The sequence below is a fragment of the Eubalaena glacialis genome, chromosome 2 (genome assembly GCF_028564815.1).
Source record: "Eubalaena glacialis isolate mEubGla1 chromosome 2, mEubGla1.1.hap2.+ XY, whole genome shotgun sequence".
Lineage (NCBI taxonomy): Eukaryota > Metazoa > Chordata > Mammalia > Artiodactyla > Balaenidae > Eubalaena > Eubalaena glacialis.
This window is the reverse complement of record NC_083717.1, coordinates 152,736,720-152,763,241: the sequence shown is the minus strand read 5'-3', so window position 1 is coordinate 152,763,241 and position 26,522 is coordinate 152,736,720. Positions and strand designations below refer to the sequence as shown.

The 26,522-nt window shown below is 35.0% G+C and overlaps 1 protein-coding gene across 2 annotated transcripts in view; it reads right to left on the bottom strand.

The window, feature by feature from the left end:
• The window catches only part of ARID4A (AT-rich interaction domain 4A), a 55,304-nt gene that overhangs the window by 14,450 nt on the left and 14,332 nt on the right, over positions 1-26,522 (bottom strand). For both annotated transcript variants that reach the window (XM_061180881.1, XM_061180879.1), the window contains 10 exons: positions 25,491-25,623; positions 22,201-22,280; positions 20,492-20,568; positions 19,939-20,105; positions 10,465-10,537; positions 9,327-9,421; positions 9,076-9,173; positions 8,300-8,531; positions 5,356-5,606; positions 2,644-2,841 (listed from right to left, as the gene is read on the bottom strand). In XM_061180881.1, the coding sequence (XP_061036864.1) occupies positions 2,644-2,841; positions 5,356-5,606; positions 8,300-8,531; positions 9,076-9,173; positions 9,327-9,421; positions 10,465-10,537; positions 19,939-20,105; positions 20,492-20,568; positions 22,201-22,280; positions 25,491-25,623 (1,404 nt within the window). The remainder of the gene's footprint in view (positions 1-2,643; positions 2,842-5,355; positions 5,607-8,299; positions 8,532-9,075; positions 9,174-9,326; positions 9,422-10,464; positions 10,538-19,938; positions 20,106-20,491; positions 20,569-22,200; positions 22,281-25,490; positions 25,624-26,522) is intronic.

Sequence of the window (26,522 nt, the reverse complement as noted above, 5' to 3'; positions counted from 1 at the left end):
TTAAAAATTCACAAGAATACCTTATTTGAAATGTACTCACCAAATAAAAACAACAGTGAGATAGGCTAAAGAATTTGGTTCTAGTGTTGGCAGAAATGCGAAGGGCACAGATGCTAGTTTGCTGGTAACATGTGTGCCAAGTACTGTACTAGGTGTTTTATGTACCTGCCACCAACAGGGCAAGGCAAGAGAATTTCTCAGGGAAAACAGGCTTACAGGGATAGCAGGGTAGGCAAACTCTAAATAGATTCAAGGTTGTTTGAACTGCCTTCTTTTCCACAACTCCCACACATCTGAGCTTAATGAAATAAGTCGATTCTGCACTGGAATTCATTCTATTGACCGAATAATGCAAAACAAGTCAGGTAAATTCAAGTTTGTAATATGCTCAGTTCCAGATTATTTTATGAAGTCCTTTTCAACTCTTTTCCTCTCAGAACTCTCTCTAACCTCCAGTATTTCTAATAAAATTTTATTCTGAGCTGTAAAACCTCTAAGACTGAAATTTTTTACAGATATTTCCTTTACCTAAGTTTACTGTTTAGCTCAAGTTGAGAACTCCTCATTTTCCCCTTTCCCAAAATATTGACATCACTTCTAGATTTTAACATAGTCCAAGTTACTAATCAGGGGCAAATAAGGAATTAAACTTCCTAGAACTAAATAACAGCTTTTATATTATATGAATATACAGGTATTTATAGAGCTCAACCAAAATCTAAAATCTGAACATTTAAGCAAAACAACTACAGGCAGTCCTTGCTTTGAACTGCACCATGATGATGCGAACCATACCCTCACTTTGTTACCCAGTTACCGTGAAGTCACGCAAAAGAAGGACACTGTTCCAATATGCGCAAGTTCAGCTGACACAGTACCATGACTACCTATACTGTGGTTTAAAAATGATCTTCTCCTGCATTAACCCAATATCTAGCAGTACGGAAGGTCAATGAAAACCCATTAACCATGTGAATTCCAGTTAGGTAACCAGTTAGGAAGAACATAAGCCTGTAATAAAAAAATGACTGTGAAGAAGAGTCATACAGTAAAACATTAAAAAAATGAGACAGAAGGATGATAGGAGGGGGAAATTCTGGAAAGCAGAACAGACACACTGATGGTAAATAAAAGTAGATGGATGTGAACTAAATAGAATCTGAGGAAAAAAGAAGGCTACAATGGGCTGCAACTGCAAAGCAGGGACTCGAGGTTGGTAAGTGCGGTCTTTCTTCCCAAATCCAGTACATACATACAAAACAACTGGGAGATGGACGAAAAAGTTTGTTTTTAGTGTTGGCAGAAATGTGAAGGGCACAGGGGCTGGTTTGAGAAAAAAGAAATTTTAAAGTTTTATACACTATTCATTAAAACCATTCTCTTTTAAAATGACGTGAGAGGACAGAAACCAAACTCCCCCTCACTAAAGAAAACAGTTAATGTTTATTGAGCACTTACTAACTATATTAGGCGCTAATTATATTAACTTTGCATGTTAATATAGATATTAGCACTGCTTCTCACAGAATCCCTGTAAAGTAGGTACTCTGTCTTCCCCAATTCAGATGAGGGGATTGAGGCATAACAGGGCACACACTGAGTATGCAGGGAAATTTTGGAGCACTCTGGCTCAAAGCAACTACAGGGCAAGCAGAGATACTGAACACACAAGACTTTCTAAAGGAGAAAGAGAAAAGTAGTCCCTGACATTCAGGAACCAGCCTGGTACTATTAGCTGGGCCTTGCTGTTGCTACGGAGCTGTTCTGGCCCTCACAGCTTGGGCGTGTTGTTCTCATGTTGAATGTGAACAATTTCGCAGAACATCGGCATCAGACAGGTCTGTTCCGTGACCATAATGGATCAAGCCAAAAACAAGACCACTCCCTAGTTGTGTCTCAACACAGAAGAAAACAGGAACATTGTCCAAGCCACAGAAATGACCAAACATCCTTTTTCTTCCTGACTGCTGCTGCTTTACCAATTATACCATTAACCTTGCTCTAGTCTTCTCTCCTTATAGATAAGATTAAGATAACCAATCACAGAATTACCCCCCACTTCTTGACAGCATCTAGTCTAGAGCAAAGCCCCGTTTCCTTAAACCCTCCCCAAAATCACCTAACAGAAGCTCAGATCTAAGTCCTATCTAATATTCTTTTTTTATTAATTAACCAATTCAGAATTGTTACAGTGCTTGATACAGGCTTGATTTCTGATAAATTTAATAAACAAATAAACAAACAAACAAAACCACTTGCACTGTTGAGAGCCATGGGCCTGGCTCCCTACAGGATGTTTCCACAGAATCCTGGGCTATTGCTTTTCCCCAAGGTGGTACTGTAAGCTTTCACAGATCACCCTCTGAGGTGCCATGTGGTTCTCCAAGCTGTGTGTTCTCCCTCACTGAAAATGAGTAGTAAATCCAACTTGTTCAACTACAGATGTGATCCTGGTGACCTTTGGCTGGAAGTATTGACATAGCTAGTAAAACAGTGGGAATGATAGGAGTTTTGGAAAATTCAGATACAAGGTGTGCTTTGTAAATACATATATACTATTTGCTTTAGTTCTTTAAAACATTAAATTGATCTTTCTGAACCAATGAAAGAAATTTCAAAAAAAGAAAATAATTTCTTGCTTACCTGACATTCCATCCATAGTAATGTACCAAGTATAAAACTTCTCCATCATCAATTTCAGTGCCTTTAATACTGGCTTCATAGATTTTCTGCGTTTTCCCTCGTCCATATTTTACTTTCACTTTGGTTCCTGTTAGGCAAGGTTCTGTGTCTTCCTCATCTTCCTCCCCTTCAGAGTCACATTTGCTTTCGGTTTCTTCCCTGCAGTAAGTTATAACACTGATAATGCTACTAATAACTTAATGGAAAACAAAATAATATACGCTAAAAGAATCCAACATGTAGAAGAGTCATAACCTAATTATTACCTTAATAACATGTCAGTGGAGGAGGAGAAGAAGGAGGAGAAGGAGAAGATTTTTATAGACTACTTACTAAGGAATTTATTTATTATGTAAAGGTGCACTGTACCAAAAGCAAATCCATACTTCTTAAAGGCCAATCAATAATCACAGTTAATGATGATGTGGAGTCAAATAAGTCACTTTTGATAAAGCAAAATACGGACAACATGCTTTGAAAAAGTCTTTAGGATTCATACTCAAGTGCCACCTTACATGTGAAAATGACCTAAAGATAGTTTTTAACTTCCTGCAACTAAAATGTCTTTTAAGTCTACTTTACTACTACTTTCTGCTCAATTCAGAATGGTTCTTAACCAAGACTAGTTTTTTGGTGGGCAAAATAATGAACAAGGGCTAACTACCTTAGTAACTCTATCTTTTAAACTATTGATAGTTTCTATTTTAAAGGTTTCCCCACCCTAACATAGAAACAATAGATACTTGAGTATTAGGCCACTTGTTATAACTGTGGGATAGCACCAGGAGAACAAAGCTTTGCGTATCTTATGTTGATTCCTATTTGTTTTTACGCATCTCCCATCAGTTCTTCTCTGTTTTGATAATCAGATATAAAGGAGATTCACACAGGGAGGTCCAACAATATTTTTCATATTTTTATAAATAAAACATTCTTTATTAGCCCGGCAAGGATTCAGAAAAGATTTGCATCAAAGATCATACTACTGTCACAAGAGTTTTAAAAAGCTTAAAAGGAGGTACTGTGTTCTGTCATAAACATAGGGCATTATTTTAGGGACCACTGGGGGACCCGACATGAAGAAGCTTTGATAACCCATTAGCAGTGGGAATGTTTTCTTTCCAAGGGCATCTTCCAATTATATCCTGATAAGGTAATTTCAAAACACCATGAGAAACTACTTAAGACAGAAGTCTCTATAAATAAAAAAGTTTCCTATTTCCATAATTCCTGCTACTGAATGAGAATACAGACTATGTTTGTATATTCAATTTTTATTTAGTAAAAGGAAATATCATTCTTCATATTCAAGTCTGAAATTTTCTGTCTCTAAAATAAATATTTATTCCATTTACATATCAATTAATTATAAAGGCTTTTTAAACCACATAGTGTGTATGTGTATATATATATATATATGAGTATTACATGTTTGATGCATTACTATAAAATATACACATTTTGATGCTTATTTTTAACAAATCTTCAAACTGTAATTAGGCCTTACTTTTTAAGTGGTTTATCCTTGCTTAAATTTATTGTCCAAATATTTCAAATACTACACTCACATCATTATACTCAACTCCAATTATTTCCTCCCACTTTCCCTAATCCTAATCCTATTTCAAGACATAACTTGCTTTATTCACTGATCTAATTCACATGTAATTGTGAAAGCTCCTGTACCTATTTGTACTGAATCATAAAATTACCTCTCCCACTCACCAATCCTTACTATTTTTCCAGTAATTTTCTCAACGGTTAATTTTCAGATGGGTGTCAGCCACTAGTCGGAGGCAGCAGGCCACTGTTCCCAATTTTGCTTAGTAACTCAAATTTCTAGAAAATTTAGCATCAGATGATAATCAAAAAATAACTATGGAGGAGAGCTTCTATACAAGTAAGTGTGTTATGCTGCTGTTGCTGAATTAAAAGTCATTTTTTAGTAGTGTCTAAAAATTAGTAAATCCATTTGACAACAAAGAAATGGCCAACTGAACATAGTTGGACATGACCGTCATCTAGCTAGACTGCCTCGTCATCGGTTATTTTTAAGTCAGTTCAGTCCATACGTGTGTAATACATGAGAAAACACAAAAACAGTTTTCATTCAACAGCAAACAGGATGAACATTAAAAGGCCGAAATTTAATTGCTGTGATGTGGGGCAAGAATGTACTTTCCAAACTAGAATCAGGGGTGCATGCCACTTATTCTAATACAGTAACTTGAAAAAGAAAAATGTCTTAGATGAAGCTAACACACAGAAACATCTGCTAGTACTGTGCACCCATGTGTCTGTTAGCTTTCCCACATTGTACCTTTTTTAAAATGGAATTTTTGCTGTCGCTGTTTCCTCTTGTCCACTTCCTCCATTTTTCTCCAGCTCCCTTCCCTGCTGTCAACTGCAGGACCTTTCTTTTGACTGGGTGGCGCAGCCTTCTGTGAGGCCACTGTTTAGGGCACAAGTGCTATTAAAATGGTGCGACCAGTATATTCTCCAATTCCGAAAGGCAATACACATCATCTTCACAATGTGTCTCACCTTCATTAGACAAGAGGAATGGAAGTCCCAATAAGAAAACATTCCCTCAAACCTGAATCTCTAAGCAGGAACAGAGTGCTGCTGTACCCCAGACAGGTGCTTCTGGAGAACAAATATAAGATAATGTACCTCTCTTGGATCTTCTCTTCCTCTTCCTCTGAGTCTTTGTCAGAATCCTCCTGCTTTTTAATTTTCTTCTCCTTTTGCTTTGGTGGATTTTTTCTCCCCAGTAGTAACTCATTTTCTTTTTTCTCTGCAGTTTCATAGTCATCATCTACATCCTTATTTTCTGTATCATTATCTTTTAATTTGTCTTCTGTTTTCTCTTCTTCAATTTCCTTTTTAATAGAATTTGCATCTCGAGCAATTCTCCTTCGTCCCTAATAGGCGGATAAAAGCTTTAAAGTAACTATCACTACAAAGGGCAAAAAAACGTAGAAAAATGTATCTTCTCCTTAAACCTTCACAGCAATGACTCGTCTTCTCTCTAGCTTGAGACATGACACTGATAACCCATCAACTCCTGAATACTTTTCTCTTCCTCTCAAAAGGAAAAGAATAACCCATGTAAATTACTTAATTATGTCCAAGTGTACTATGATCCCTGGCTACATACTACATAAAAAATAAAAATTTTCTCCTGTGTTCACTCTATTATTTTATCTCACTTTTAATATTTCTTGACTATAATAAAATTTTTTAAAGAATTATCTATGTGTCAATGATGTAAGTTAATAATAATAAATCAGTCCCTTAAGTTTTTAGAAGTTCTGTCATCTCTAATTCTACTGTTTACTAAGATAAAATTAACATATCACTGTGTTTCAGTGTGATTACATTTGAAAAGGACTGAACTGTATCAATGGCCAAAAAGTGAGCTCATTTCTTTGAATGAGTATCTGGAGAGCTCACTAGGCCAGCAGTAACTTGTTATACGCCCAGCAGCTTTTATCCAGTCTCTTGTTGCATGCTCAAATGACCATGAAACTGTTGAGCCATTTCATTATCTCCTAAATTCTCCTTCCAGTCAACCTCTATACACTGGCAGAATTCTACACGCTGGCAGAATTCCCCTCTACTTGGAATAAAGTGAGGATAAAAAAAAGAGCCAAGAACTTTGGGAGCACTAGAATACTTAACAATATCTCAGTATAACAAATGTTTTACCTAGTTCCCGACTATGTGCTATTTAAACATCAAAGGTAGGGAAAAAAAAAAAAAGAACTTAAATTTAAGTTCCATGAGGGCAGGGTCTCTGTCTTATTCACTTCTGTAACCTCAGATCTAGACAGTGCCTGGCACATGGCAGGTGCTCTTTAAATATTTGTAGGTAAATGAACGAAAGCATCTGTTATCCATCAAAATTTAGGTTTGTATAACTTATACCTTTATCCCAGAAATCCCATTTTTACAAGTCTGGCCTCTGTATTCAGATAAATGAGGAGGACATTTTTACAAGCCTCTATATTTAGATAAATGGGGAGGACATTTTTACGAGCATATTTATTGCATCACTTTTTGTAATCATAAAAAATTGGACAAAATCTTGAGGATGGTAAATTTATGATACATCCATACTATGCAGTACTCCGCAGATGTTTTACATAAAGATGAGGAGGGTCTTTATGTAATGACAAGGAAGTATGTCCACAATACATACAATGGATATTATTCAGTCTTAAAAAGGAAGGAAATTCTAATGCATACATGGATGAACCTTGAAGACCATATGCAGAGTGAAATAAACCAGTCACAAAAGGACAAATACTACATAATTCCACTTATATGAAGTACCTAGAGTAGTCAAATTCATAGAAAGTAGAAGGGTGGTTGCCAGAGGCTGGGGAAGACAGGAACGAGGAGTTACTGTTTCACAGGTACAGTTTCAGTTTTGCAAGATGAAAAAAGTTCTGGGGATGGATGGTGGTGATGGTTGGACAACAATGTGAATGTAGTTAATGCCACTGAACTGCACATATAAAAACGATGAAGATGATAAATTTTATGTTATGTGTATTTACCACAATTTTTAAAAATTAAAGAAAGAAAAGAAACAAACCACTTTGGATGTTTCATGAAATTCACTAGAAGATTCCATTTACTAGATGATAAAATGGACAGTTTCAAAAAATGGTTTCTGAGCAAATAAAAGAGAAGATGATTTCACCTTTTCTTTTAAATACAATTTCACTGAAAAAATAAGATGCATTACAATAAGTGAACTTCTTTGACAGTGTGATTAAATCTTCTTTCTACTTCTAAAATTTGATAAATCCTACTGTGTAGACATCATCAGACAAAGATCAAAATAATGAGGGACAATTCCTGATTTGAGTTATATACTAATGGAGAGCAAGGGCAGAGTTAGAACATAAAACCAGTGTGCACATGACTAGGAAACAAGGCAGAGCATGAAAAACTGCCACAAGAGCTGTACAGTGTGTTGTGAAGTCAAGAGAAAGAAAAGATCCCACCTGGCTGAGGGCACAGGTATTATAAAGAGGAGATTCATTCACTCAACAACTATTTAATAAGTCCTTACTATGTGCCAGGCACTATTCTAGATGCCTGGGATCTCTCAATTAATGGAATAAACACTAAACCCTGCCCTTGTGGAGTGTGACACTAGTCCAGAGTGGGGTAAAAGAAACAATAAGTAGTAAACTGAACAGGTAAGTAAATTACAGATAGAAACAGCAACATTAGAGGGATTGCCAGTGCCAAAGAGAGGAGGTAGGTTACAATTTTAGGTAAGGTGACCAGGATAGGCTTCAGTGAGGTGACACTTTAGCAAAAGACTTGACGGAAGTGAATATTTGAGATTGACCCCAGATGAGAATGACTTGAACAAACAAACAGAGAACAAGAGGAGGAATGGTTTTTCAGGTAGAAGAAATAGTGTGTGGTATATTTAGAGAAAGGGAGCTAGGCTAGCCTGGCTGAAGCACAACCAAATACTGGAAAATAAACTAGGTTCATAGGAGTATTTTTGTGTGTATCTGAAAATGCCCATAATAAAAAGATTAAAATAATGCTAAAAATAAACTAGATAAAACTAGTCTTAACTACTTACCCTTGGAGATTTTAATTCTGTTTCTTCTCTTTCACTTTCACTGTTTGAATCAATATTTTCCTCAGGTTCACTCTTCACTTCTACTAAAGGCATTTCTTGATCTACTTTTGGAGCCTCTTCCATGGATTCTTCTAAGTCTTTTTTTTCCTCTTTTACTTTTGGTTCATGGTGGTGAATAGTTCTGAACTGAATATTTGCAGAACGGCAGTACTCCTCAAAACCATAGAGATACCTAAACAAACAATATTTCATTTTAAGAAATCTTAGTCTTTACATTTAACTTGAATACTATATTAAACACACACATATTTTTTGAAAGGTAAAACTCAAGCCTTTTTTTTACAAAGTATTTTTTCTGTTACTGATTTCTTGGTGTTTTATATAGGAAAACAGACCAAAATATTGATCAGAAAATAAAATTTCTTTCCTGAAAAATCTGAGCTTGTGATAACTGAACACAGCTATCATAGTTTTGATATGAAGGCTGTTCACCACAAAAGGTACAACTCTATAACATGTATTGTAATTTCAGACTATAAACACTGCCTGTATCTGTGATTTTGAAAAGAAAATCAGAACATGAAAAATGGAGTAAAGCAGACTTGGTGCACTGAAATAACTTTCAATCACAGTATCTATTAACCGAAACCTTTTTATACACTTTCTCTGACTTTAATGTTCTTTGACTGATGTGTTCTTATTTAATTGTTAACAAATTAAGTGGAAAATACTCCTTGTAAATATGTATTCTTTGATGAATAAACTATACTACTTACTTTCTATAAGCAGTTTTTACATTGTAGGAAGCAGCTGAATTCAAAATAGGAATGCCAAGGTCCATATAAATTTGCTTCCATACAGCACCACTATCAATCTGGAAAATTAAGTTTTTATTTGTTAATGTTTGCAAAGGGAAATAATCTTTACACTAATACTGTATGTTCATTAAGAAAATGTGTTTATTACCTAAAGTACATATTATAGTGCAACATTAGACAATTTAACTTTGCATTACAGTCTTACTTACCTTGTCACATCCACCTTGATGATAAACCAGTCTGAAGAGTTTGAAGAGATTGAGATCTTTATAGCCCAAAACAGGTGGTTTGTTGATTGGAGTACCTTTTAAATATCAGAGAGCAGAAATACAATGTTAATTCCAACGGAAAATACTAAGTTGAAAACAAAGCTTATCAATTTCTAATTTCCCAAATATCAGTAATCAGAGGCATATATTTAAAGAACCTCAAATTATGTAAGACAACACAAAATATTCTCTATATTCTTTACACAGTATTGTGGTGGTCTTTAGTTTTACTGCCACAACTAATAAAATAACCTCTCTAACTGCCACTGAATTGGATAAAACTAAATCACACCTTGGGCCTGCAAGGTGTAGCCAATGATGTTGCTGGTTCAAGAAGCCTGGGCAAGAAAACATACTATGGAAAGGGCACATTTTAGGCCATGGTTCCATTTTGAATGCTTCAACACAAACGTTAAGACGGGTGGCAGTAATCTGAAGGATCATTGCTGAAGGCCACTAGAACCGATTTATCTGAGGATTTCCAGGACTGACATAATGTCAATAAGTATGATGATATATAAAGCTTCTATTTCTTCTAACTTTATTAGAAATCCTACTCTGTTTAGATAGGGGCTATTATGTTTAATTTGTTGAGACCAAGGATCAGACTAGTTTACTTGCCACAAAAACGCCATTAGTAAATAATGGGTATGTAGATTTACATTATGATTGTTCACTTTCTATTACTCAAATATTATTATAATATTTTCTGGTTTCGTAAGTCTCAAGAAGATAAAATTTAACTATACCAAAACTACTTTTCCTCTATATTTGTACTCAAACTAGACATTAGTAGTTGTCTTTATTCCCAATACTTAATTATTATTATCAGCTATAACTGATTCTTAGGCTTGAAATCCAAATCCCTGTACCATGATTTGAACAAAAATAATACATAAACCTAGAATATAAAACAGTAAAAGAAATGTCTACTTCTTTTTTTTTTGGCCATGCCGCACTAGTTCCCAGACTAGGGATTGAACCTGGGCCCTCAGCAGTGAAAACGCTGAGTCCTAACCACTGGACTGCCAGGGAATTCCCAGAAATGCCTGCTTTTAAATAATAAGCATGAAAATACCTCTGTCTTCCATAAACTTATAAAGCTGTTGAAGGAAGCTGTCCCTCTCTTCAGGATCAGGTTCTTCCTCAGGCTGTAAAGATAAAATATATAAATATACAGAACAATGAATAGGAGATACACTGTCTTCTTTGTTTTTTGTTTTGGGAACCCAAGGTTAAGGGGATAAGATTTTAATGAAGCCAGAAAATATGAATTTTTCTCAAAATCCTACAATGCCATATTTTAATTCATATTTTGATAGAGCTGGTTTGATGCGACTGTCAAGATATACAATCTCTCTACTCTCCACCCCATTTATCACTTGAACCTTCCCGTTAATTATCACTGTGGGGACGAAGATTAGCCATGAGGAAAAGGTTTAGGAATGGGGTGAGAGTGTTTTCACCTCATCTGGTGTTTTTTAAAAAATCCTCAAAATACCATGTGGCCCATAGGAATATACTGATAGATGAGCGTAATAATTACAAATGTATTTATTATTTTAAAATAATCCACATACCAATATTAAAATTTTGTCACTGTTGAATGAATATAAACCAGAGGCTGCGAAGTCGCATGGCAAAGGTTTTTTGTTTGGATAGCACAATGTTTTAAAGAAATTTAAGTGCATGTAAATGAGCCATATAAATTTTATTTTGTCCCAGACTCCACCAGCCCCTCTTGTATCATAGTAGCCTGCTTTTCTCATTTGCCTTTCTTGCAGGGCCTCTGTAGTTGACTTTGCAACCCCTTAAAATAGAGCAATGAAAATTACTTCTTAGGGAAGGAAACTAGATACATAACTACAATTTAGTTCTATGGAAAAAAAAAAAACTAATGGAAACATTCATACAGAAACAACTATTCCTACAAATACCTATTTGTGTGTTACATTTTACTAATTATATAAACCTAATGATTTCTTCTTATGCAAACAAATGGATTTTGGGTTTTAATAAAATATTTCCTTTTCTAATAGACTACTTATAAATTAATATTTGGGAAAATTCTTAAAGTTTAACAATACTATGGAGAAACAAAGAAAACACTGACATATTTCTTTCATATAAATTATCATAATTTAATTTCAGAGTACTACTTTTTTTTTTTAATAGATTTATTTATTTATTTATTTATTTATTTTTGGCTGCGTTGGGTCTTCGTTGCTGCCCGTGGGTTTTCTCTAGGTGCAGCGAGCAGGGGCTGCTCTTCGTTGCGGTGCAAGTGCTTCTCATTGTGGTGGCCTCTCGTTGCGGAGCACGGGCTCTAGGCGCACAGGCTTCAATAGTTGTGGCGCGTGGGCTCAGTAGTTGTGGCTCGTGCGCTCTAGAGCGCAGGCTAAGTAGTTGTGGCACACGGGCTTAGTTGCTCCACGGCATGTGGGATCTTCCCAGACCAGGCCTCGAACCCGTGTCCCTTGCCTTGGCAGGCAGATTCTTAACCACTGCGCCACCAGGGAAGCCCCAGAGTACTACTGTTTTTCCATGTTCCAAAACAAGAATTCAGACTTTTGTCTTGCACAGCCATATTCAAAGCAAAGGCAACTGTCAAGCAATAAATATTGAGTGCTCACAAATCCAGAGAGCAAAAAAATTTTTTAAAGTTTTTAACAGCTAACAATATGGCCAAGATCAATAAACATGTAGTTAATTAAAATATATTAAAAAAAACATGAGGCAATCAAGGTCGATTAAAATATATAATAAAAAAAGCATGAGGCAATCAAGGGAAAAGTCTTTCCCTCAGTACAGTCTTTTTTTTTCTTACAGTACATTCATTAAGAATGACTTATAGGGTTTCCCTGGTGGCGCAGTGGTTGAGAATCTGCCTGCCAATGCAGGGGACACGGGTTCGAGCCCTGGTCCGGGAAGATCCCACATGCCGCAGAGCAACTGGGCCCGTGAGCCACTAATTACTGAGCCTGCGCGTCTGGAGCCTGTGCTCCGCAACAAGAGAGGCCGCGATAGTGAGAGGCCCGCGCACCGCGATGAAGAGTGGCCCCCGCTTGCCACAATTAGAGAAAGCCCTCACACAGAAACAAAGACCCAACACAGCCATAAATAAATTAATTAATTAATTAAAAAAAAAAAAAAGAATGATTTATAGCATCGGAGTACTTTCAGTTTAACAAAATATAAAGAAACTTAAGTCGAAGTTCTAGTAAGCCTCAAAAGTTAGCAATATACAGACTTAATAGTTAGTAATATACATACAGACTTAATAATCACTACAGAGTTAATAGAGGTCTTTACTAAATACTCAGATCAAGAGATGGCAATTTTTTCCCCAAGTGAATTAAAAAATTTTGCTTTTACAAGGTTGTGAAAACAACTGCCAATGAGTTAACTCAAGAAAAGAGTAATCTGGTAGCCTAAGAATCATTTCAGATACTAATTTTAACGACTTCTGGTATGGGGAAAAAAACAAAAACAACTTATACCAGACTGGCTCTATGCTTTGCCTGTCCCTCGTAATCACAATAGTCTCTCCTCAGACTAACACCTCATTTTTAGTATTTATGATCTTACAGAATTCAAAGAAGACTATTGTATCCAGTATATGTAAAAGCAATTTTTTTAAAAAAGCACTGGTTTGAAATCAAAGTTTCTTCCAAAAGCAAGTAAACAAAATGAACCCATCAATTGCAAATTAGGTATTTATTAAGGTTTTACCACACATTTGATAAATTCTTAATGATTAAGAACATAGTTTTATAGATGAAAGTTGGTAGTTTAAATTCATTGGGATTAAAAGTTAGTGGATGTCAAGAGTGTTTTAAGTACCATGAGAAACTATGGCCATAAAATTTTCAGTTCAGAATGCAGTTATCAGGTGTGAAAACATATATAAATGAATAAAGAATTCTACTTAAAAACAACTGCCTGTTTGAAAGGAAATTTATTTCGATTAAAAAAAAAAAAGATGACGCTATAAACAAAGTTTTAAATTTACCTGATGGTCTTCGCAAAACTCAAAATTGCTTAATCTCTTACAATAAGTAATTCTTCACAATCATTTTATTTTTTAAAACAGCTCTCTTGTTAGTCACCTTAGAATAAAATTGCACATGGTAGAAAATGCCTCCAACTAGAAGACTCTGCCTTTATGACTTTTGTATGGGGGCTGTGCTTGCTATCACAATACCTGCAGGGTCTCTCTCCTGGTTGGGAGCCAAGAGGGTTTTTCATCCCTCAAGGGTTTTGAAGTGGGAGAGGGCTATAATAATGGGAGGTAGAGCCCACTAGACTGCTGATAAGCCTTCTTCCCTTCGTTTAGTCAAGGATGTGAAGAGTAACTATGCACCCAGTAAAATGCCAGGGCAGGGAAGGGGACTAAGGATATAGAAGAGGCATGAATATGATCATAATTTTAAGAAACTTACAATTTAGTTAGCAGGAGTATAACTTCCTAGTATTATAGTAGTCGTATACCTATCTACTACTAGATTATGTATTTTCTGACTTTGGACACTATGTCTTCAAATACAGCTCAAACATTTTTGATAGTTACCATGAATCACAGACTTTTGCAAAAGTATTGCAATTCAAATCAGAAGACGCTTTTGGCCCTCAAGTCTGGCAGGAGGTGTAGAAATGTAAAACCAGCCAATTCGACAAAATGTGCTAAGTGTTGTAAAATACATAAAAGAATACAGGAGCAAGGTGAGGGGATGAATGGTTCTGCTGGGGGTGTGGTGATGGTGGTAATAGTAGGGAAAGCCTCAGAATGTGAAGAGCATACAGCCCGGGAACAAGAGCAAACAGCATAATCATGAGGCTGGCAAAGGCAGGCTGTGATCAGGAAAGGACTTTGGAATATTTTAGAGAATCAGAACTGGACACTCTGGGTAGATGTGATGTTTGAGAGAGCTAGAGAGGAATTAGGTCAGATTTGTATTTTTAAAAGTTCTCTGAGTTTGATGGATTGGAAGGGAAAGGGGAGCTACTGCCACAGTCCACAAAGAGAGGATCAATGCCTGAATCAGTCTTGCCACCTGATGATGGAAAGATGACCCCTCCCCCTGAAGGAGAGAGAAAGAGAGCATGGGAGAGTGAGAGAGAGGTGTTAATGCTGAGATTTTTTTTTTAGTTTAGGTTATTCATGTTTGTAGTCCTCAAAGTTTCAACATGTTATAAGTGCTCAATAAGTTCCATGAATTTAAAGACACGCTGATTTTAGTCACAGTTTTATCGTCAATGACTGGAATTTATTTTTATTTTTATTTTTGTGCCCTAAAATTAATTTATTGCAAGAGGAATCTCATTTTTATATTTCTAGTTTTAAAAAACCTACTTCGATGCAGTACAGAGGAACAGACTGGAGTAGGGAAAGCATGGACATGGAAAGAACAAGTTGCTACTGCACCAGTCTAGCTAGGTGAAAGAGAAGAGTGGCTCGAACTAAGGTGACAGAGAGTAGAAAGTGAGGGAAGTGGGCAAATTTGAGAGCTATAAAGTAAGTAGAAGAGACAGGATCTGATGTCTCATTGGATAAGGAGGCAAGAGTGAGAGGATTAAGGTGACTTCCATTTATCTAGCTTGAGTAATTGGGTGGATGGTGCTTCTATTCAAGTGAATTAGGAACAAACAGGGAAAGGAGAGGTTTGGGGGAAAAGATGAGTGCAGTCTTGCCCATATAGAGTTTGAGGACTTAGAGTGAAGGGGGGGCAGGGTGGTGGTGTCAGGAAATAGAACGGTGTATATACCTCTGAGCAATCTGGCCATAAGGTGGAGAGGTTGGTGGAAGGAATCTGGACAGGTTGCCAGAAGGTTGGAAGAGATGTAAGCATGTTTTTAAAAGCTGATAAGAAGGATACAACAGAAAGGAATAGATTAAAGATGCTGGAAAGAAAAGAGATACTTCACAGTCTAAGACAAGAAAGAAGGGAATGAGATCCAGAGCCTAATAAGAGGGACTCATCTTACAGAAGAGGACAACATACTATCAATTGTACATTAAGGGAAGGAGAGCAGGCAGGTGGGGTTTAGAGCTGGCTCCCAATTTGAAGCTCCTAGTTTCTTTCCAAAGTGACTGGAGTGGGGGTAGGGTTGTTGGCTTAATGGAGGAGATAATGATTAGAGTATAGAAACTGAGAACTGACCAATAGTATTGAAGGCCCAGTGAAATTTGTTAATCATAAAATTTAGAGTGGTACCATTCTTCCCTGTTGTGTACACTTAAACAGAAAATTTCAGAAACCACATATCATGCCTAATATATTCATTATGTGGTAAGACACTGTTTTATAATTTCACAAAACAGTTTACAAACAACCTGCCTGTAACAAATTAGTAATTCCCCCCCCCACTATTTTAAAAGGTACACACATCTTACTTTCAGTCATCAAGCTGTGGGTCACATGCTATCAAACCTAAGGTTTTAAAATCAGTCTTACTACCACAGCTATAAAATACCTTCTTCTATAAATACATAAAAATGTAGGTGTATTTGTGTGTACAGATGTGCAATCCTCATTAATCTGATTAGGTGATCCTAATTTGGTTAGAGCCTTATGCTAACACTGTGAAGAAAGGTTTTGCTAAAGACATTAGGACATTTTTGCTTGCTTATTTAACAGGCTACACTTTAAGACCTTAGCAGATAAGTTATTACATTTGAATGCAAGCTAAAGTCTCAGTTATTCATTGAAGGTTGGCTTTATAGGGTCTGCTTAGAAACACCTGATTGGCAGCTGGAGTTATTAGATATACCTAAAATACTAACATTACCTTTAAATTTTTCTGTAAATTTTATTGACTTAACATGATTTTCCTGAGTTATCAAGCATTTACTATAGGTTTATACCCAAAGTGATCTTGAATGATCACTAACAAATGCCTTTATGGTTGATCTACAAAAAGTCATAAATACACAAAAATAACACTTGATTTAAACATTAAAAAAAATTCACATTTCAATGAATTAAAAAGTTCAAGCACTTATGATTTTTACAATAGGGGAATGTAATCCTAGGAATTAAATGTAACAGTGATCCCTAGAAATTCAATGACTGGAGAAAAGGGTGTCAATACTTCTAAACAAAAAAGAGCATTTCTTATAAAAATTCACTAAATTCTAATTTTCATTACTAAACATGAAATTAGAGGAGATTTTTGAAAGGGCCCAACATATAAGCCTACCTATAGCAAACCAAAAGGATAAAAGAACTAAGACTAGTCAAATTCCCACCTGATATTCAGTCTTCTAAACATTCACCTATTTATTTTACCCTTAGACAACTCTCCTACATTCATCCACAGTGAATATAAGTCAGGAGTAAATGAATACCTGACATCATTGTTTATGTTTACATGAACTTTTCAATCAATTTCAAAGCTAAAAAGGAAATTCAGTAATATCTTTTCTAATATAAAAATGTCCTAACAAAAGACATTTAAGTAATACCCACAAAAATATTCTCCAGAACCTTTTTCAATATAATTGTCAATGACTTAAAATGTAGAGTCATCAATATAGGTAGGACCTACTTCCTGTCAGACTCTCTCAAGTCTCCTCCTACCCAGTAATAGTATGAAATATATTTCTTGTACTCAAATCCTGAACTACCAATGCTTAGGAATTCAAAATAATATTAAGTATAAAAGATGCTCCTCCACAGTAAATCTCAAATCTCCTTACTAAGACTATGTTAGGGTACTCAAAGTATCAAATATAAAAACAATGTCCACTGCCCATTAGTACTGCAGAAGTATCTAACACTTGTATGATTCTACTGCATAAAATTTACAAACACCAAATGGCTGGCTAAAGTATTGTTACAGTGGTTTACAGAATATTATAAAAGATCTTTTTGATCATTGTCAAGCAACATTAAATCCTCACGGAAAGCATAGCATAATTACATTTTGGGAAGAATATGATCTGTAATGTAAATACAACAGCTTAGCCTCACTTATATAGTAAAGGCCTGTAATGACTAAGCCAGGTAGGCCCTGGCTTATCAGATTTTAATTCATTTTATACCATTTCCATTTTTTTCCTTTCCTAAATATAGATTAAACTGCTTTTCAGTTTTACAATATATCAAATTTTTTAAAATTACTGTCCAAGACAGGTTAGAATGATTCAGCATCTAAATCTTAAATCCAAGAGCAAGAAATGCAGCTGATTTTTTTTTTTCTAAAGCAACCAAATCTCACTCAAGAAAATCTACTTGTACAGCCAGAGAAAAAGAGGAAATTAGTTTCTATTAGGTAATTCAATAAAGTATATGCATGAAAATGAATATCTGAAAAATAGTTTTAAATAATCTTATAATCAGTGACTACATTTTGCAATTGTGCTTTTTTTTTTTCTTTAGTAGATGAAAAGCATCTTGGTTCACTTAATTTTAACAGTTCATAATTTAAGTAATACATTTTAAGAAGATACTATCCTTACAAAGGTCCTTACCTTTTTAAATTTCTTTACTTACTACCTGCAAACAATAGGTAACAGAGCTTGCCTCTGCTCTTCATTCTTTTTTACTAACATTTACTCACAGCTTAAATAAAACATTATGACTTTTACAAAATTAATAGCTATAATAAGACCACTATTTACTACTTACTATTTTACAGCCATCCTCTCTAACCTTACTACACAGCCTTTTTAACCCTCTTTGTTTAAAATTTCAGGTTTTTTTGGGGGGGTGGGGATCAGGGAAAATGCATTTTGAAAGGGATACAAATTAAAAGTATTAGCAAAAATTAAGAGACTATGTATTTCAGTATTTGGCAATATAAGATCCTAACTTCAATGTTAATTTAAAAAAAAAAAAAAAAAAAGCAAAACCAGACTGCAACAGTTCACACCCTGAAAATGTGGCCTATTTACCCTGAAAACATATAATCTATAAATAAATACAGATAAAATACAAAAATCACATTTAATATTTAGACTTTAAATCCCAAATTTTTCCAAACTGTCATTATCATGTTCATTTCAAAATCTATCTTATGTTTCAGAAAAATAGCCTTCATCCTCTGATATTCTAAAAATAGACTCCTACTGTCTCTTTTACATGAAACAATTACGCTTGGTTACGAGTCCTACCATATCAGCCAAATCATCAATACCTAAAATTCTTATTTAACCTCATTTTTGGCAATCAAAATGGTAATATATAAAAAAAATCTTACCTATGTGCTGCATTTTCTTTCACATGTAAAATGGTTAGATTCCCCTTCTACTTAATCAGTACAGTATCTGAACATTTTTCGGTCTGACTTGCAATATTTGCTTTCCCTCTTAGGGCATAGCATCCGCAGGGTTATACAGCACTACTTACATTCTCTTCCACATAAAAATCAGACATTACATGAAAGGAAAAGAAAGACAGCCCATTTCAAAGCATCTGGCAAACCTCCATTGGCAACCCGCCAAGCCTCTGCAAAACCTTCCTGTCTTTCCGAGCATGCTCACTTAAAACCAACAGCACGTTACTATGGCAACTCTGTAGGCAGCCTGTAAGTATGAACCGCCATTCTGATTTCAGAGTGCAAAAAGCCAAATACTGCAGGGGAAGTAAAAGGGAAGAAATACCCTATGCCCTATATCACATACAAGTACACTCATTTTGTTTCAAAAATTCTTATTTGTGTATGTAAAACGGAAACAAACATTCCACATTTTCCAAGCAAATATTTTTCATGCTCAAATAGGTCTTTTTCAGTAAACTCATTCTCTTTGTCTGCCCCAAAGCCCCTTTACCTCATAACAACCAAAACTATACTGGACAGTTTATCCCACTTGACAAAACACTGCTGAAAAAATAGACAGCAATATTCAAGTAAGCAATTATGCGGTACTTCATGAATGATTTCCTACAATTACATATACATTCTTAACAACACAGTGATATTACAAAGAAAACCATTAACACTTATAAAATACAATCTAAACCTTTTCTATGATTTATCCAACTACCAAATGAAATATTCCTCCATTTAGATAGGATTTTTTTAATCCTCATTATCCTTGAGATACTGTGAAATGTCTAAAAGAGGTGAGATTTCAAAGTTAAGACAGACCAGACCTGGGTTCAAATCCCTGCTCTCCACATTTGAGCTGTGTCATCTTTGGAAAGTTATTTAACCTTTCTGACCCTCACTTTTCTCTTTAAAGTAGAATAATAACAGTTACTCCATCTGGCAATAATTTAAATGAGTTAACACATGTAATATACCTAAAAGTTACATTTCCTTCCTCCTTGGTTATTTGGAAAAGATGTTAAAAAAAAAAAAAAGTTTGCACTTGCTGCTCATTTAACCTGAAAAGTTCTTCTTTGTAATCTCTTACCCACTAAAAATTAGTTCTGATTTGCCCACTAAGCTAAAAGCCAGAAAGCTCCCGCTTCCCCAAATAAAGCTGAGCTAGAAAAAGACAGCAACAAATAATATAAAGAATCTAAACACAGGGAAAATATATGAAGGTATAATTTTTAGAGTATTAAAATGTTTTCATATGTTACAAACATGAAATTTCACCTACCATCTCTTCTTCTTCCTTTTTGGCCTCCTTTTCCTTCTCTTCATCATTTTCTTCAGCTGGGCCAACTTCATCATCACTACTGGATGACTCAAAGATTTCACTTATATCCATTTTCCAATTATCAGGAACAACTCTAGTTTTTAAGAAGATGCTTGCTTTCTGCAGCCCTAAAAGTAAAAATGTACTTCAGCAGTTGTTATGGAATTAGCACCATAGAATAATACAAAGCCATGACATTCAGAGTCAGAAGATCTGGATTCAAATTCAGCTGTCATTTCTACAATGATACAGTAAATCTGAACATATAAGTTATAATATTATATTAATGTTTATTTTTCTCTAGGGAATACTGTCAGAAATGTTAGTGATAAAACACACAAAGAATTAAGGTCAAATACTTTATCTAGATATTAAAAAAAGGCATTAAAGAAGAGTGGATATCAACTCTAAACAGTTAAAATGGCACCAGAAAATATTCAGTCTTGCTTTTGCCACTAAATTTGCCATTTAGAGTCACATCACGAAATAATGGACTGATTCATCCTTATTTTACCTGGTTTAGCAGAGAGCTCAGATTCAGGTAGATTGAGAATGTCTACTTCCTTGATATCCTTTCTTGCTATAGAATAACTAATTATAGAGAAGAATAAATAGGAGGGAAACCATTATTAAATAAGAATTATCACTTAAAGAGTCATGTTAACACACAGAAAATATAAATCTCAAAATCAAAATTATTTTACCTATAAATTGTTTTAAAAGGACCATGCATATCCTAATCCTTAATAAAGGGCAAGAGGTAATATAGGCAAAGCTAATATCTTAATTCTAAAGATTCACATACTCAAAGCACACTAATTTGAGAGCCTCACATTTGTAATATTTCAATTTATGCAACCCTCTTACCTACAATATGGGGTAGTTTATATCAGCACAGTGTTTTCCTTATAGTGTCTATTTTGATCTTTCATATTTCTCAAATTTACTATTCAGTTCAGTATGAAAAATTTAATAGATGGTAACATTAAAATATTTTTATCATTGTAAGATATATTATAGTATCAAATTTTTCACAGAGAATCACAACTCAATAAATACATAATTTTACATTTTTTGGAAACAAAGCAAAGTTGAAGTGAAGGAAGGTTTCTAAAACTCTGACCTTTTTTTAAATTAATTTTTATTGGAGTTCAAAATCTGACTTTTAATCAGAAAAAAGTCAAAATAATTATTCTAGTAATATAAATTCTATTAAAAGTAAATTTCATGTTTTATAATATGAAATAGTACACATAATAAAAATAAAGAATTCTTACAATTAGGGCTTCCCTGGTGGCTCAGTGGTTAAGAATCTGCCTGTCAATGCAGGGGACACGGGTTCGAGCCCTGGTCCGGGAAGATCCCACATGCCGTGGAGCAATTAAGCCTGTGCGCCACAACTACTGAGCCTGGTCTCTAGAGCCCGTGAGCCACAACTGCTGAAGCCTGCACGCCTAGAGCCCTTGCTCCGCAACAAGAGAAGCAACCGCAATGAGAAGCCCACGCACCGCAAAGAAGAGTAGCCCCTGCTCGCCACAACTAGAAAGCCCACACGCAGCAACGAAGACCCAACGCAGCCAAAAATAAATAAATAAATTAATTAATTAAAAAAAGAAAAAAAGAATTCTTACAATTAAAGAGAAAATCAATACTATGCTTTATTTTAAAACTTTTTAAATATTATTCTCACATATTGTTGTTCAGTTTTTATATAAAAATTTTAGGGACTTCCCTGGTGGCGCAGTGGTTAAGAATCTGCCTGCCAATGCAGGGGACCTGGGTTTGAGCCCTGGTCCGGGAAGATCCCACACGCCGCAGAGCAACTAAGCCCATGCGCCACAGCAACTGAGCCTGCACTCTAGAGCCCGCGAGCCACAACTACTGAGCCCACGTGCTGCAACTACTGAAGCCTGTGTGCCTAGAGCCCATGCTCCGCAACGAGAAGGCACTGTAATGAGAAGCCCGCGCACCACAACGAAGAGTAGCCCCCACTCGCCGCAACTGGAGAAAGCCCGCGCACAGCAACTGAAGACCCAATGCAGCCAAAAATAAAATAAATAAATTTATTTTAAAAAATTTTTTTTAAATAACCTGCATTACAAGATGTCAAAACATATTAGGTAACAACTTCTCAGTTCATGAAATGATTAAACTTTAAAAAATAAAGTCTTGATTTCCATTTTTTTCTCCCAATGTAACACTATTAAGTGATTCATTACTCACAATTTAGAATCGATAAATGACCGAATTAAACATTGGTCTTTTTTCACTGTGATATCATCATTACAACTGGGAGATACTACCTGAAATATAAAATAAAAGCAGATTGATTACTACTTTCCTTACTCAAAGAAAGAATATATTTTTTAAAATAACAATTCTGGATCCCCTAACTTCTTGAAATGATTATATTTGACAAGAAATAGGTTCATTGTCAACAGCTTCCATACCATAATAAATTACTTACAAAAGATTGCCTTATAATTTTTCTTTAGCATATTGGCTTTCTAGATATTTAATATACCCAGTCATTAGATAATAAAATGAATAATTAATGAAATATAAACCATAATGTGACCACTTTAAAAATATTAGGATTTATTCTAAGCCAAATAATAGTAACTCATTTAATGTCCGAAAAAAATGTATGATCTATGATGAAAATATGCCATATTATAATTTTTTTTAAATGCACTTAAATCAGGATCAATTTTGAAATCTGGCTATTTGATTAAAATAAGCACCTAAGTTCCCATTCTTACCAAGGCATGTACAATTTTTAGTAATTAAACAAATCAGAGAAAATCTGAGTGAAGAACTTTTAAATTTCTTAACTTTTAAAAATAACAAATGTCTTAACATTAGTAACTAACCAATGTCTGTATATTCTTTACAGAATTTAATATTTAAAAAACATTAAAGGCTACTAATAAATTGCTGAACTGTACCTGCTCAACATTAGCCCCTCTGTGGTAATCTAGCACCAACCACAGAACTTTATGCAATGATGGAAATGTTCTCTGTCGGCACTGACCAATATAGCAGCAATAAATCACATGGGGCTGAGCATCTGAAATGTGGCCAGTTCAACTGAGAGACTGAATTTTTAATTCTATTTAATATTAATTAAGTTACAATTTAAACTTAAATAGCCACACACGGCTCATGACTATCATATTAAACAGCGTTATGTCCAGACAATCAAAAATTCTTGGCAGTTGTGTCAGCTGTCTTAACATCAGATGGTATTAAATGTTTTTTTGTTTGTTTGTTTGTTAGGTGCTGGTAATTACTAGACTAATAGTATAGTTGTGTCTGCCCTCAAGGAGCTAACACTGAAATGGAAAGGTAAATACAAAAAGATATACAAAAAGAACATAACGAAGGATAAGTACAGTGATACCAACTAGGCATAAGATAAAATATCAATAAAAACACCTAGGAGGAAGATTTAACCAGACCTGGTAAGGGAAAATGTGTGGCAGCTAAGGCTTAAGGTAAGTCTTAAAGGATGAGTAGACAGAACCCAAGGCTTAATTACCTCACCTGTGAACCACTCTAATGGCCTCCAGATTGATTCCTATCACCTCCACTGCTTTCAACAACAATCCATCCACCATACCACTGCGTCATTAACATTCCTAAATATGCAGCTCAAATAATATCACTCTTCTGCAAAATTCTATGCGGAATTATGTCCAGATTCTTTAGATGAAATTTTAAAGACCCTTCTGCCCTCGATCCAAATTATCTTCCCAGTCTTCTTTCCTATTATGCCCCTATTCACATCTAATATTTAGCCAAAATGGATTCCCACAGCACACAGTTTCATGAACAAACCCCCTTCTTTCCTATTACTTATTCTGTTTCTTCTAAGAAAGTTCTCTAGTGAAGCTCTGCTAACTAACTTTAAATCCTTCAAGGCTCAGCTCAAAAGCTTCATGAAGGCTTTTTCTTTATTTTTCTTTTTGGATTTCCTTCAAATAAATGCAAGGTCTCAGGACAAGAAGTCCTAATATTGAATGTATACTATTTTATATTACAGTTACTTGGATTATTCTCTGCAGTACACTAAAATCATCAAATGTAAGATTGATTCTTACATTGACTCTTACTCATCTTTTATCACCTGGGAAATGATAAACCTGTTGAGTAAATAAAGGCTTTTTTTTTTTTTTAAATCTCTTGACAAATTATGACCTGAGTATTCTGAATCCAAACCCATTTACTTGTTGGCCTATACAACTGAAAGGTTCAAAGGATTTTCAGACTTTTCCTACGTAAAGTAAATCTACTACATAGGAATTGAGTAATGTATTTACATGCACATAGAAACCTAAAAAAAAAAAAGGCCTCAGTTCTTTAAAGGAGTCTAACCTAATTTGGGAGGTATTTTGTGCCAAAATTATTATTAGAGATATAAGTGATATCAAAACTCAGAGAAGAAGGGGCATACTTATGTTAAAGTGGTTAGGGGAGAATCTGCAGGAAAGGTAGGACCTGAGCTGAGCCTTAAGACATATTTAAGAGGAGAGGAGTAGGAAGAAGAGAAAGGGGAGATAGATATTACCAAGTACTATTGATTCCTCTTGTGAAGTAATTCTCTTGCCCATACCTTCTCATTCCTTTCCCAAGTAAGCAAAGGTTAGTTTTCTCTACCAACCTACCCAAGATTTGCCATTTCTAAAGCCTAGGTATACCCTTCCTTTCCCTAAAACTCTTTGTCCTATTCCAGTGTCTGCACCAAAAGTTTTTTAAATTACTATATAATATTTAACTACTACACAGTCTTTGAGATGTGTATAGTAAACTCCTTCAGGGCAATGTGTTATGTCTCATACCTCTTTCTTTTCTTAAGGAGCTTAGAGCAAAGCTGAAGTCACTGCAAATCCTTAGTAAATACTAATTGATTTAAGGGGTAAAGGACTGGAGGAGAGAAGTGTCTTACACAGGGAGCAGTTAAGAAAGAGCCTAAGTAGACAGCTTACACTGAAAATGAGAAACAAACTAAGAGCTAGGGATGACCACAGATATCCATCTAAAAATGCAGAATTGATTCATTAGGCAGAGTCAGTGCAAGTTTTTTTTTTTGAGAATGGGACTATCATGATTAAATCAATGTTTTAAAATTTCTCTATAAAAGTTACTTCTAGAAAATAAGTCTGAATTTAGTAAAGAAAGCATTCAGGCATCAAGTTAAGAGAAGTTGGTGGTAGGTGCTATATATCAGGTGAAAAAAGGTGATGGGAACAGAGTAAAAACAGACCACTGGACACATTTTGAAGGAAAAACTGAAAGATCTCAATAAATACTTGGTTACAGAGAAGTAAAGAAAGGAAATAACAAAAGAAGACAGTGAAGTATGCGGGACCTGAGTAGGACTGCTCAATTTTGCAATAAAGTCCAAACTAAATTTGTGTAACACTCTCAAAATATTTTAAATGTTTTCTTAAAATCCATGTTAAACAAATACTTTAAATGGTTAATTAACTCTGCAAAGAAACCATACTTACCAAAGCAGGATACCATTCACTCTTCTCAGATGTAGATACCACACTTACAACTTTTCCTAATAATTCATCATTGAGACGTCGCTTATCTTCATCTTCCTCTTCACTACTTTCTTCTTCTTTTTCATCTTCGTTACTAAAAGTTAGAATAACTTTATCATGATCTTAACATCAACCATTTTTGATACAGTCATTACCCCAGGGTAGTAGCCTCTTCATTCAAGTTGGAATTGAAGAAATGGATACTTCCCTAGCCCCAAAGAAGTAGTCCTGCGCTGTCCATGGTAACCCTCAGTCCACTTCTCTAGATCAGTGAGGACTTGGACTTAGACTCTCATGCCAACCACTGGCTGGGACAGAAAAGCTATATCACCAGGAAGTACTCACTGTGCCAAATACAGTTTAAGAGACTGCCCTTCCACTTTTTATGAAGGCCAGGTTCCAGATAATATAACTCTAATTCTCCAACAGGTTAGGAAAAGATCTCACCAAACACATCAGGAGGTTTATTTAGATAACCTATCTGGATAACTAAACAATCAGACAAGGCCACAATGAGGAAAAATCTACAAAACAATTGGCCTGTACTCTTCAAAAATGTCACTGTCATGAAAAGACAAAAAAAGGCTGAGGAACTTTTCTAGATTAAAGGAGACTTAAGAACCACATAAACTAAATGCAATGCATGATCTTGGATTGAATCCTGGAATCAGGTGATGGTATAAAGGCTATTATTGGGACAATTGGCAAAATCTGAAATATGTACTATATATTATCAGATAATAGCATTCTATCAATGTTATGTGTTCTGAATTTGATAACCATACTTTGTTTATATAAGAGAATGTCCTTGTTCTTACATAAACTATTTAGGGATAAGAAGTCATGATGCTTGCAACTTCCTCTTAAATGGTTCAGCCAATTAAAATTATTATTAAATAAAAAATAATTATATGTATATAAAGACACGAAATGATAAAGCAAATGTGTCAAAAAGTTTTAATAATTTAGTGAATCTGGATGATGAGTATATGA